Here is a 12,929-nt window from a genome sequence, read left to right as displayed (position 1 = left end):
TGGACCCCGGTCCAGCCCCAGGGAAGGGATTTAAAACCAGCCTTTAATTTCAGCACCTTTTGAGGAAGGCTCAGAGGCTTCACCCTGCCCGGGAAAAACCCTTAATTATGAGCATTGGGGAAAAGGGGAGGAAATGTGCGAAGGCACCCAGAGCATCTCAGGGATGCAAGGCTGGCAGGAGCATCGCGCCAGCACCGAGCCCCAGGTACCCAGCAACGCCGACCAGCCACAAACAGGCACTTCAAAATGCCTCAAAATGCTGTTTCCATGGGAAAGATCGGTGCTTCCCGGCACAGAGCACCCTCAGCATCCATAGGGACTGGGAAAACCATGTCCCGGGCACAGCGGCATCCTCGGGGCTGGGAAAAGGCTCAGCGCTCGCTCCCGCGCACATCCTGGATGGATGGAGCCGCATCCCACGGCACAGAGACCACGGCAAAAAGCGCCCACATTTAAGCAAGAAAACCCAGCTCCCTGCAGTCTGAGCGTCCTCCAGGGATGCTGAGCACACCCTTTGCTTTTCCTGCTTCGTATAACCCAGAAAAACAAATATAATGCAAAATGCAAAATACTTTTTATCTACGTTCTAAAGACACATCTTAAGATTTATGTTATACGTAAAATAAAATATTTATATAGCGCTGGGGCACATAGCTGCGCACTTGGCATAAAAGAGGACCAGCAAGACACAGATATACATATTTTCAGTATATATGAGCACATGCATACGTGAGTCTGTGTTTAGATATATATATATATATATATATAACTAAAACAAATCCCTGTTTATTACTCAGCAGAGAAAACTGCAGGTTTTTTACATAAATAATCCCAGTGTAAATAAACTCCCCACCCTGTGCAAACTAAAAGCGATCCCATAGCAGATTTCTCTATTTTTCAAATAAATCATCGTTCCAGCCGAACATGGAGCTGGCAGCTCCAGTTTCCAGCTCGCTCGGGAGCAGCGGTGGGACGGGAGCTGGAAACAACCCAAACAAACAGTTTTACAAGTTCCAGAAGCCGAACGCCCCCATCCTACACCCACCGTCCTCTTTCAGTTCCATTGGGAGGGCGGGGGGCGGGCAGCGCTGCGCCCGCTGGCCCGGAGGAGAGCGGTGACCCGGGGACATCTGCAAGCCATTAGGACACAGACTTCAGGTAGCTCCAGCAACACGTGCTGGCCACATTACACCCTCCAAGGATATTTCCACAACTTTACTTCTCCAAATAAACAGTCGGGCTCTCCCTGCCTTAGCGAGGAGCTGCACAAACAGGTAGAGAGAATAGCAGTTTTATTCCCCCTTCCAGTTCTGATGGATTTCTTGTAAGCTGTTGCTGGGCTGTGTAATTTGAACTATTGCTTGGAAAACATAATAGGGCCGGTTTAAAATTACGGCCATTTATTTATGTGTGTGCGGCTATGAAACGCCGTGTACGATCCGCACGGCGTGTCAGTTCGCTTCCACACCAGAACCAAACTGCCGCTTCTAGGAGCGTCCTGTACGGAACAAACGGATCAAAGCAAACAATAGAAAAAATATACTAACTAGAGTCCACCAGGACTTAGAATTGGGTTCAGAGGGGGTTTTTTAATTATTATTTATAAGCAGCTTTTATATCTCCCAAAGCAATTCTACTTCCCTTTAACCTCGCTCAGAGAGACAGGCTGAGCAATGTGGGGACATGCGGTGGTGGCTGAAGCCGCAGTGACCACAGACAGTGTCACCAACAGCAGAGCAGCCACCCATTTATTACAAAAATGGAAAAAAATCACAAAAGGTGATGCTGAGCACTTGTTGCCACATTCGCTCGAGGGCACCTTTCTGTTTCTGGAGAGCCTGGTGTTGTTACCAATGAAAACTACGTCTTCTGTCCTCATCACCGGAGCTCTGCTGTTGGCTTTGATCACTGTACCCCGAGAGATTGGAACCAGATTGATTTATACGGAACCAGATTGATTTGTGTCAGTGTGGGATGGAGAACAGCGTCCAGCTCAAGGGGACGCTCAGAAGATGCTGTGAGCAGCAAACACGGCAAATCCACAACCCCGAGCCACAGGTACTGCTGAGCGGGCCGAAAGCAGCACAGGAGCTGGAGCTGCACCTTGGAAACTCAAAAATAATTCCCTTTTCTCCTACGAGGAAAAGCTCAGCACTTTCAGGAGGGTGTTTCCATTCCACTTTAGCCCAGCCTGATAAATTTTCCGTTTACCCAAGTTTGCAGAGCTTCGGGCCAAACGCTGCGAGCAAATCAATAAATAACCGACCCGCAAACGCAGCGCTTTGATCTCCAGCAAAGAGCGCCCGTGGGGGACCGGGCTCTGCGCGGCGGTTCCCAACGGTGGGAGCGAGAGCGGCGGAGCCCGCGAGCTGTGGCCACGCAGAGCCGGGGCGGCTCAAGATCCCCACCCAAAACGGGACAATATTGGGAACCCACGGCTGCGCCTTCCCGCGGGGGAGCAGCTCCGTGAACTGGGGAGCTCCCATCAGCACCGCTACTTCTTACGAGTGACAAATCCCCATCCTTCCCTCTCCTTTTCGCAGATTCTTGGTATTTTTAGCACTTCAGCTCTTTTTCCAGGGGGAAAAAGCTTTTTTCTCTGATCCGAAAGACCATAACGCCTTTGCTGAGCCCGATCCCCACTTTGTGTTCCCAGGGTTATTTTTTGAGTGGTAAAATCTCAACGCTATTTAAAGTGATGCTATTTCACCAGCCACAATGAGTGTGCAGTTATTTAATAGCTAAAACAGACAGACGTGGTCAAATTAGCACCGCTCAGCCCTTGGAAATAATCAGAATAATTTCACTGGGGTGCTAAGGTTGTTCTTCTGAAACTGCTGAATTTCTTTCACTTTATTCTATGTAGCAAGTCCAGCAAAATGGTGTTTTCAGGTATGAATTAAAACGCAGTAAAAGCAAATATCTTCAGGCACTCGTGTTGGAGCCTCCAAGCTCCCTGTTATCTCACACGCTGAAAAAGGGGGAAATAATGCTTTTCCTCCAGGTTTCTCACCTATTCCCAGCTCAGTATTTGCCAAACTTAAATCAACGCGCAGTGTTGTCTCCAGCTCAACCCGCAGCAATTTTGGAGGGCGACACGTTATCACAACAGGCCAGAGAAACAGATCTTTTAAAAATTAATGCAAAGGTGGAGATAAACCATAGGAAGGAATTCTGAGCTAAATTAACTAAAGCGTCAACATCTTGTGCTAAGCGGGAAAAGCCCGAGAGGCTGCTTGGCTGCTGGAGTCGTTCTGTGCTCGGTGGGATGCAGCACAACTCTCATTTTTAATAACGGGAGAATTTTTATAGAAGGGGAGCGATAATTATACTGCAATTAACTGCCCCACACCATCCCCAGGACCTGCCCGCCAAAAGCCACCATCCGAAAATCACCGGAGCAGACGACACCCGATAAATTCAAAGGCACGATTGTGTCTGGCATTCACGTTTTGTGCCACCAATCAATGATTGATACAGTTTTGATATCAAATTCACGAGATCTGGCGCGGGAATGCCTTTGTTCTCAGAGAATTCCGCTAGAACCCAAATCCCCCAGTTTCGCCCCCACTTTGCACCGCGGCAAACACGAGCAGGAAAGCGTTTCTGTGGATGGGGAGTTGGCACCAGCTCCTCCTTGGGTTTGTCACCGAGCGGGGGGACCCATTGGTGCTGGAGCAAGAGGCGCCACCGTCCCGGGGTGGTGTCAGAGGGGATGGGTGACGTCACAGCATCCCTGGTGATGTCATAGCATCCTGGGTGATGTCACAGCATCCCAGGTGACATCACACCCAGACACACGGAGGCTTTGGGACGGCACAAACCTCACCGGACGCAAAGGGGGAGCTGGATCAACCACCCCCAGCTCCCACAGAACACCCGTAGAATACAACGTATTTCAGCACAACCGCTCCGATACACATAAATACTGTATCTGAGAGAAAAACATCCCCAGATTCCCAACGCGGGTGCTATTCCCTTTGCTACCAAAGCTCCTGCCTCCTTCACTCTCTGCTCAGAGAGTTGCCTAAAAACCAGTGGTTTGACTTAGCACAAGGCAGAAAAAATCACCGACCGAGGGCTGCAATGCACACGCTGCTCCTAAAAGCCTTCCCTGCTACCCGAGCTCGCTGCTTACTGTAAAACAACGTTAATTCTTTCAAAAGAAAAGAAAACTTCCATCCTGACGTAAAAGCAGCAACAGCTTGTCACTTTAAAGGAAACTTCCAGCCTCGCAAAATGACTGTGATTAATCAACTTGTCCATATTGTTCAAATAGTCCGTAGAGCAGAAATTAGAAATAATAATTCAGAAATTATAAAATTACACACGCTAACGTAACTGGAAAGCTCTTTGCCATTTCTCTTTTGTTTATTGTTCAAACTTGTCAAACCACTTTCTTTTGTTAAAACAGATTCTTGTGCAGGGAAAAGGCAGAGCCCCTTTCAGCAGATGGACCTTCGGAATGAAAAATGTTCTAATTATTACACTTTTCATTAAATCAATTATCCTCCCAAATTGTTTTTGTGTGGAAAGCCACGGAACAATCTGTTGTCACCAGATTTTTCTCCTCCAGGTACCTTTGTTCAGGTTTTTGCTACAGCAGCTCCAGCTGAGATAAGAACAATCTAGTGCCTGAGTTTTCTTTGATGCTCCTATAATAAATACGTCTACCAAAAGAGATTTGTTGAGCTAAACTCCACTCGTGCACCAGCCTCGAGCTGAAATTGCCAAGAGAATATATTTCAAAATCATCTCCTTTAACATTCGCTATACGTTTCCCTTTTCCACTGCAGATAATGATACAAAATTCAGCGTATCTGCTCTCGTTTAGCAAAGTAAAGCTACGTAAGGCTGTGAAAACCGCATTCGGTGTCACAGGCACGAGAAACCCCAAATGCTCACCAAGGAAAGTCCCCCCTGCTCTCAGCCCCCTGCTCTGTCAGACAAAGGGAACAGGACACTTACCTTTCAACTCCCCCAAAGAAAACTACTCGCCAAAAGTTTGCAAGTGGAAGAAAAAACCCCAACAAAACAACAAAAGTCTCAGGGCAAGATAGCAAAAGACAAGGAGGGTCTGCCGGGGAGGTTGCTTTCAATCGCATTTATTCAGAGCTCCTTCCCCCGCTGCCTTTTTCCATTTTTTTTTAACTTTTTTTTTCACGTGCCATTTCCAATACCTTTAAAACACACTTATTAACGGGACGGTGACAATGGCGATAAGGGATCCACGGCTCCCGAGTGGCCGCTGCCCCGCAGACTGTGCGGCAGGACAAGGCAGCAAATAAAGCATAAAGCACCAACTTTAATGCTGGAGTTGAGATGAAAAATCACCCCGTGTGGGTTTGGTGAAGGCAGAACTGGCGAAACGTCTCCCCCCAAAACCCGCTGGTGGAGCCCAGCGTGCAGGGGAAGGAGAGCGGCTGCAGATTCGGTTCTCGGCAAACACCCCCTCTCCTTTAAACCTTGCACCGTGAAATCGGCTTTATTTTCTGATCATGACACCTCTCCCGCCAGCATCCCTGATATTTAATTCTTATGTGTATGGAAAGCAGTTTGCTGATAAAAAAGCAAATACCGTATGATTCGCTACAAAGAGAAATATTTGCGTTTATCTGGGGATAACCCTGGAAAGCTCCCAGCGCTTATTTGTTTGCCACTTTGTTGTTTTGTTTTGATGATAAGAGTTGGTGAACCCAGCAAAACTTTCTGGGGAGGTGGATGGGGGGGGGTCAGCTCCTTCCCCTTGCAGAGCTGCAGCACCAGCTTCACCGGCCGCAGCGGAGCCGAAACATAATGTTAGAAAGAGAAATAAATGGGGGGGTTAAGGGGACGGATCTACAGCGCGGCGGGACGGGCGCTGGTGCGCCCCCACCACCAACAAAAAAAAAAGAGTAACTTTGGGGCATTTTGGGTTTCACGCACCCCCCGTGTCCGCCCCCGAACAGCCCAGCGCGGGGGGCGCGGACACCCCTCCCCGCGGGCGCGCAGCGCTCCCCGCCCCCGCGCTCCCCGCGCCGTTCCTGGGCCTTTGGCGCCCCCTCTGGACGGCGGCGCGCACCGCCCGCGGGGCCCGCCGCGCCGCGCTCCGGCCCGCGGGGCCCCCGGGCGCCGCCGCGCCCCTCCATCGCCGCTCCGCGCCCGCGGAGGGCAGCCCGCGGGAGCAACTCGCAGCGAACCTCCACCCGCGCTCGCAACGCTCATTCCTCAACTCCCAGGAAAGCAGAAAACGCCACGGCGGGCGGAACGGCGCCGAGGGGAACGGAGCGCGGGACCCGCCGCCGCTCCGCACCCGCGCAACCGGCTCCGTGCACCGCGCCCCGCCCGCAGCGCCCCGTCCGCCCGCCCCCTGCGCGGCGCTGAGCGGCGCTGCGCGCCCGCCGGCCCCGCCCCGCGGCGGCGGCTCAGCCAATGGCGTGCGCGCCAGCCCCCGGGGGCCGCCCTCCCATTGGCGGAGCGCTCCCGAGCCGAAATCGCCGCGCAGGGTATTTATTCCCGCGCCGCGGCGCGGGCCGCAGAGCCGCGCTGGAGACCGGCGGGGCACCCGGGCCCGTCCGCCACCCACGGCCCCGCGCTGCCGCCCACGGCCACCCCCCTTGCTCCCGTCCTTTCTCTGCTACAACTTGCAAAAGTTTCTCTCCTCGCCCTTTTTTTTTTGTTTTTACTTCGAAGGGTAGGGTAAAATAATAATAAACTTTTGCAAACTTTTTTCCAGCTTTCTCCTGCTCTCCCCAGCCAGTGGAGACTTCGTCTCTCCTACTTTTACTTTTTTAACTCTTCCCTACCCCTTAGCCACCTGATTTTTTTTTTTTATTTCTATTTTTTCATCCCCTGTCCCCCCTCTGCCAATTTCTCGCATGAATCTCCTAGACCCCTTCATGAAAATGACAGAAGAACAGGACAAATGTATCTCCGATGCCCCCAGCCCCACCATGTCGGATGACTCTGCCGGGTCCCCCTGCCCCTCTGGATCCGGCTCGGACACGGAGAACACCAGACCCCAAGAAAACACCTTCCCCAAGGGTGACACAGACCTGAAGAAGGAGAGCGACGAGGACAAGTTCCCGGTGTGCATCCGAGAGGCGGTGAGCCAAGTGCTCAAGGGCTACGACTGGACCTTGGTGCCTATGCCGGTCCGGGTGAACGGATCCAGCAAAAACAAGCCCCACGTGAAGAGACCCATGAACGCGTTCATGGTGTGGGCGCAGGCGGCCCGGAGGAAGCTGGCTGACCAGTACCCGCATCTGCACAACGCGGAGCTCAGCAAAACCCTGGGCAAGCTCTGGAGGTGAGTGCGGAGGCCGGGACGGGGCAGCGGGGGATGCCGGGGGGAGGCTGCAGCCTGCAAAGTCCACTCGAGCTTGTACCAGCACTCAGAGGAGGTGGAAGAGGAGGGAGAGGATGGTCTCAAGCCTGGAAAACTCGCTGAAAACTTTTGCATGTGCTGGCAAACTTGTTTGGCATGGGAGAGGCCAGAATAATAGGGGAAAAGCAGGGAAAGAAGTTCCCCGAGGCTGCCTTCTAGTCTTGCAAGTGGTTTCTCAAGCAATGCCCCGGGTGGCAGCCGGACCCGCCAGGTTGGGGGGGGACTGGCAGAGCCCCCCGGCTGGGCGAGCAGGGCCTGCCTTGGCGTTTGTTTGTTTGTGCTCTTGTCCAGAGGAAATGATGGTTTTCTGGATTGCATCAGCTTGGCCCAGGTGGAGAAGCGATGCGAGGGGAGGGGGCGGCAGGAGCCGGCGCGGGGCGAGCGCTGGCCACGCTGTGCCAAGCCCGGCTCTGGGGTGGGTGCGATGAGTGCTGCGTGGCTGGGTGCCCTCCGACTGCCAAAATGAGGCAGGGAGGGGAGAAAAACAGAAGGCAAGTGAGTCACCTGGCTGCCTCTGTGACTTCAGGAGGAGTGGGGGATGAATCCTAAATTTGTGGCTGCTCTTAGAGCAGGAGGAGAAAGCAGCGAGCAAACCTGGCCCTGGCAGGCAGGGACGGGGCCGTCACCTATAGCACCCTGGGCACGGGACGTACCCCCTTGCAGGGGTGGCTGGGGAGGGACAAGGGCCAGACCCTGTCACCAGTTTCTCACCTCCTGTTCAGCTGCCATAGCAATCCGGCTATTTGGGCTGGAGGGGACAGGGAGGGGATGACAACCAACGCGTGCCCCAGATGAGGGGTTAAACATCACAGGGGGCTTTGCGTGCCGATTCAGGGGACAGAGACAAGAGGTTTGTGCTGCCGTTAATGCGATAGTGGGGGGAGCCGGTACTGCCCCCCAGGAGCTGCAGCCCCTCAACCCTCACATCCCCCCCAGGCTGTTGAACGAGAGCGAGAAGCGTCCCTTCGTGGAGGAGGCCGAGCGGCTGCGGGTGCAGCACAAGAAGGACCATCCCGACTACAAGTACCAGCCGCGGAGGAGAAAGTCGGTGAAGAACGGGCAGTCGGAGCAGGAGGAGGGCTCCGAGCAAACCCACATCTCCCCCAACGCCATCTTCAAGGCGCTGCAGGCGGACTCCCCGCAGTCGTCCTCCAGCATCAGCGAGGTGCACTCCCCCGGGGAGCACTCGGGTAGGTACCCACGGCCCCGCCAGGTGTTACGGGGTGGGGGGGGTTAAGTCACAACCATCTAAGAAAAGCTGCATCCCAAACTAGTCTGACACTGGGATTCGGTAAGGCGGGGGGGAAACAGGAGAGAGACCCAGAAATGCAGTGAGAAGGGGTCGGCTGCACCCGGGGAGCTGCCCGCAAACACTGCGGCCACTTCCACCCCGTGAGAAACGCTAATCCATACTTTTTAAAAAAATAAACCAAAAGACAGCCCTGCTCTCGCAGCTCCTGTCTGAACGCTCGGTTACGTTACCCAGCGCGATAGACGGGCACCGATAGGGCTCGTCCGTGTTCCTCGCACCTGGCGGTGTTTGTGTTGCCCCACGCAACCGCGTTCAGAAGCGACGCGCTGCTCTGCGCCCGCGGGTTAACCATTAACCGCCGTATCGCACCGTCCCACGAGCGACACCCCCTTCACGCCCGTGCCTCTCCCTTCCTTCCGCAGGGCAATCGCAGGGCCCCCCCACGCCCCCCACCACCCCCAAGACGGACACGCAGCCGGGCAAGCAGGACCTGAAGCGCGAGGGGGGTCGCCCCCTGCAAGAAGGCGGCCGGCAGCCGCCCCACATCGACTTCCGAGACGTGGACATCGGCGAGCTCAGCAGCGACGTCATCTCCAACATCGAGACCTTCGACGTCAACGAGTTCGACCAGTACCTGCCCCCCAACGGCCACCCGGGGGTCCCGGCCACCCACGGCCAGCCCGGCCAGGTCACCTACACCGGCAGCTACGGCATCAGCAGCACGTCGGGTTCGCCGAGCGGCGCCGGCCACGTCTGGATGTCGAAGCAGCAGCCGCAGCCGCCGCCGCAGCCGCCGGCGCAGCCGCAGCACGGGCTGGCGGCGCTGAGCGGCGAGCAGGGCCCCGCGCAGCAGCAGCGGCCGCACATCAAGACGGAGCAGCTCAGCCCCAGCCACTACAGCGAGCAGCAGCAGCACTCCCCGCAGCAGCTCAGCTACGGCTCCTTCAACCTCCAGCACTACGGCTCGTCCTACCCCCCCATCACCCGCTCCCAGTACGACTACAGCGACCACCAGAACTCCGGCTCCTACTACAGCCACGCCGGGGGGCAGAGCGGCGGCCTCTACTCCACCTTCAGCTACATGAGCCCCACGCAGCGCCCCATGTACACCCCCATTGCAGACACTTCGGGGGTGCCCTCCATCCCCCAGACCCACAGCCCGCAGCACTGGGAACAGCCCGTCTACACGCAGCTCACCAGGCCCTAAAGCCATTTAAAAAGAATAATAAAAAATAAATCTAAAAAAAAAAAAAAATCAACAGCGAAAAAATAAATCACAGAAGCAGCAGCAAGAACGGAGAACTCCCTCAGACTATTGTCCTTCTTTGAAATTAAATAATAATTAATAAAGACGCTACATTTGAAGCTGGCAGGGAGGAGAGGGCGCCTGGAGCCGCCTGCGCTGGGGCAGCCTCCGGAGCCCCCAGAACTCGGGACGGGCTTTGCCAAGGACTGGACTTTAATCCGCTTCCAAGGCGCGACGTGGAAACGACGCTTGTAACCAACCGGCTCCTTGACTTGTTCTCTGGACTTTTGTAATGATTTGGGGGTTTTTTTAGCAGTAATTAAAAAAGAAAAAAAATGGGGGGTGGGGAAGAGAAAACTCAAGAGTCCTCTGTGAGGAACATTCTCTATTTTAAATATTTTTTAGTATGTACTGTGTATGATCCGTCACCAATTTGAGGGGATTTATACATATTTTTTAGAGATTTTTTTAAAACGCTCTTATTTTTCCAACAGCTAAAAAACAAAATGACGACACTTAGCGGAGCAGTCCGAGGGTTTCTTGCAGAGATATTTTTGTATAGATAAGTGTCTCTTTCTCTACAAATAAAGCAGCACCCCGGCGTGGCTGTAACGCTCGGCGAGCGGCCGGCGTCAGGTCGGCTCCGCAGCGCGGGGTTGAGCGGGGAACGAGCGCGGGAGAGGCTTTATTTTTCTAACTAAGAGCAAAACCAGCCGGGAGGAGATTTTTAACTGTATTTTTTCATAACCTCGAGCCTTAAGAAAGAAAAACAAAGAGATTTTTTTTAAAAATAAGAAGCAGAACAGCCCGAAGTGCTGTTGAGAAGCCTTAAGAGCAGCCCTGTGCTGATCACCTGTCCCCAGCTCTGGGGCTGGGGGGCCAGGTCGACCCCCTCCGATCAACCCCCACCCACCCCAGGCCTGATGCAAAGCCCACCCAGCGGCTCCTTCTGCTCGCGGGACATCACAGATACTTTACATTATTTATTTTGTGAGAAGAGCAGTTTTTAATCACAATTATTTTGTTTTTTGAGTCTCCCTTCTATTCTAAGTCCTTTCAAAAGCATTTGCATTTGGAGCATTATTTGGAAGGTAACCGTGCCTGTTAAATTATGGTCTAAACTGTAACCAGTCCTTTATTTATCTCTTTAATTCTTTTTTATTATTATTATTATTATTCTTTTTGGAATCTGTGTCCTGGGTTTGTACAAACTTGTGCTCTTCCTTTGGTTTGTTTTTTTTTTCTTTTGTCTTAAGGATAAACTGGAAAAAAAAAAGAAGAAACTGTACAAACTGCAGATTGCAAATGTAGCGCATCACTGAACCATTCGCCTTGTTTTGTGCCTCAGCCCTCGGGGCCACGCGAGACCCGGCGCCCCGGCAGCGCTTCCAGGCTCCCCCCCGGGCCCGGGTGAGGCTGAACAGCTAACGATTGCTTTTTAAAAAAGACAAACTTTTTTTATTTAAAAAAAAAAATGATATATTTGTTAACATTTTTTTTTTTTTAGGGATTCAGTAGGAAAAAAAAAAATCTTAAAGCACTCTTATAATATGGCATCTTCCTATTTCTGTATAAAAGCAGATCTTTTTAAAGTATTTCTGTAACTTAAAAGACCTGTCATTTAAATCATATTTTGTCTCTAGGTAAGTTTTTGGTTTGTTTTGTTTGCAAGATCCTTCTCTTTGTGAAACTTACCTTTTTTTTTTTTTTTTTGTATATTATTGTTTGCAATAAATACACATTGTATTAAAAGTTAACCCCTCCCCACCGGTCTCTGATTCATGAAGAGCCGCCATGCCACGCCAGGTCATGTCGAAGCCCCGGGTGGTTTTGGTTTCACTGGTGGGGTTTGGGGTGTCCCCCCAAAGAGAGAGCAGAGCTGGGGACACGACGGGATTCAGAGATGGGACCAAACCAGGTGACACTCAGGGTGTGACCTCCACGCTGTCACCCGCCCCAAGTTTTTGGGGACAACAAGAGAAGGAGCTGCCAAGGGGGTTTAGGCTTTCAGGTCATTCTCCCCAAACCACTGAAGTTCTCCCGAAAGAGCTGAAATCTCCCAAACAACCAAGCAGGACACATCATCCCCAAAGAGCTGTGTCACTGCTCGTCCCCTGCTCTCCCGCAGCCCCCGAGACGCAGCACGAGCACCTTGGCAAGGACAGACCCGCCGGCCCGGCACCGCTTTTCCTATCGGACCCATCCCGGGGTGAATCTCTGCTCCAAACTCATGGTTTCTAAACCCACGGCTCCCAGGAGCAGCTCCCGGTGCTCCGGGCAATCCCAGCTCGCCCCGGCACAGCTGCAATGAGCTGTGTGCGTCCTCTGCCCCGCTGGTTCCCAACACCGGGAAGCGCACACCCACTGCTGGCACCACCGCAGGGGCTGCGGGTCCCCTCCCCTCCAAGGGCACAGTTATTCACATAGGGAAACTACTGCAAAAACGTCACAACTTGACCCAGACTCAGCAGCCCCACGCTGCGAGTCGAGAGCATCGCGGTTCAGCTCAGGGTGCCCCCCAGGCGCAGCACAGACACTTATCTGATAAAACACTATTTTGCCAACAGTTTCTTCTCTCCAGACTCCTTCCCCGGCCAAAAAACCCACCCCTGACCCCTGGAGGTGCACCCAGCGTGGGCACCTCGGGGCAGGGACGCTGCAGCCCCAAACAGAGCCCAAAGAGCTCACCGCTGCCCCGCAAAGCCTCCACGCAGCTGTAAAATATTTACTCTCACTACAAGTAACACTTAAGCCAATTAACTGAAAGGGATTCATTTACTTTGTGCATTACTTAGGGTCACTGTCACTATTTCCCCGTGCGATCAGCCACGGCGGCTGGTGGGAACGCTTCGGTCCCAGCCATCTTCCCGCAGCACGTGGTGGGTTTCCCCTGCCCAGTCGGACTTTGCACGCTGCAAGTTTGGGCTTTGCTGCTCCTTAGGAGAGAAGAACAAACGCAGCTACGGGCGTTATGGCGAGGAAGCGCCCGGCAGCCCCGGCAGCGCTCGGCCCAGGGCTGGCACGGCACCGCCGACAAACAGCTCGATAAACCACTTCATGTCTTC

General features: G+C 53.3%; 1 protein-coding gene across 1 annotated transcript; it reads left to right on the top strand.

Annotated features, from left to right (window-relative positions):
• Positions 1–6,857: 6,857 nt before the first annotated feature.
• Positions 6,858–11,537, top strand: SOX9 (SRY-box transcription factor 9; the record flags this gene model as incomplete). Its single annotated transcript, XM_082067071.1, has 3 exons — positions 6,858–7,288; positions 8,303–8,556; positions 9,041–11,537. 3 exons carry the CDS (start codon positions 6,858–6,860, stop codon positions 9,823–9,825), a joined length of 1,470 nt encoding a protein of 489 aa, XP_081923197.1. The 3' UTR covers positions 9,826–11,537.
• Positions 11,538–12,929: the final 1,392 nt, after the last annotated feature.

This window comes from Streptopelia decaocto, assembly GCF_964273445.1.
Source record: "Streptopelia decaocto genome assembly, chromosome: 16".
Classification (NCBI taxonomy): Eukaryota; Metazoa; Chordata; class Aves; order Columbiformes; family Columbidae; genus Streptopelia; species Streptopelia decaocto.
Note: the sequence above shows the minus strand (reverse complement) of the source record. Positions and strands in the feature narration are given on the sequence as shown.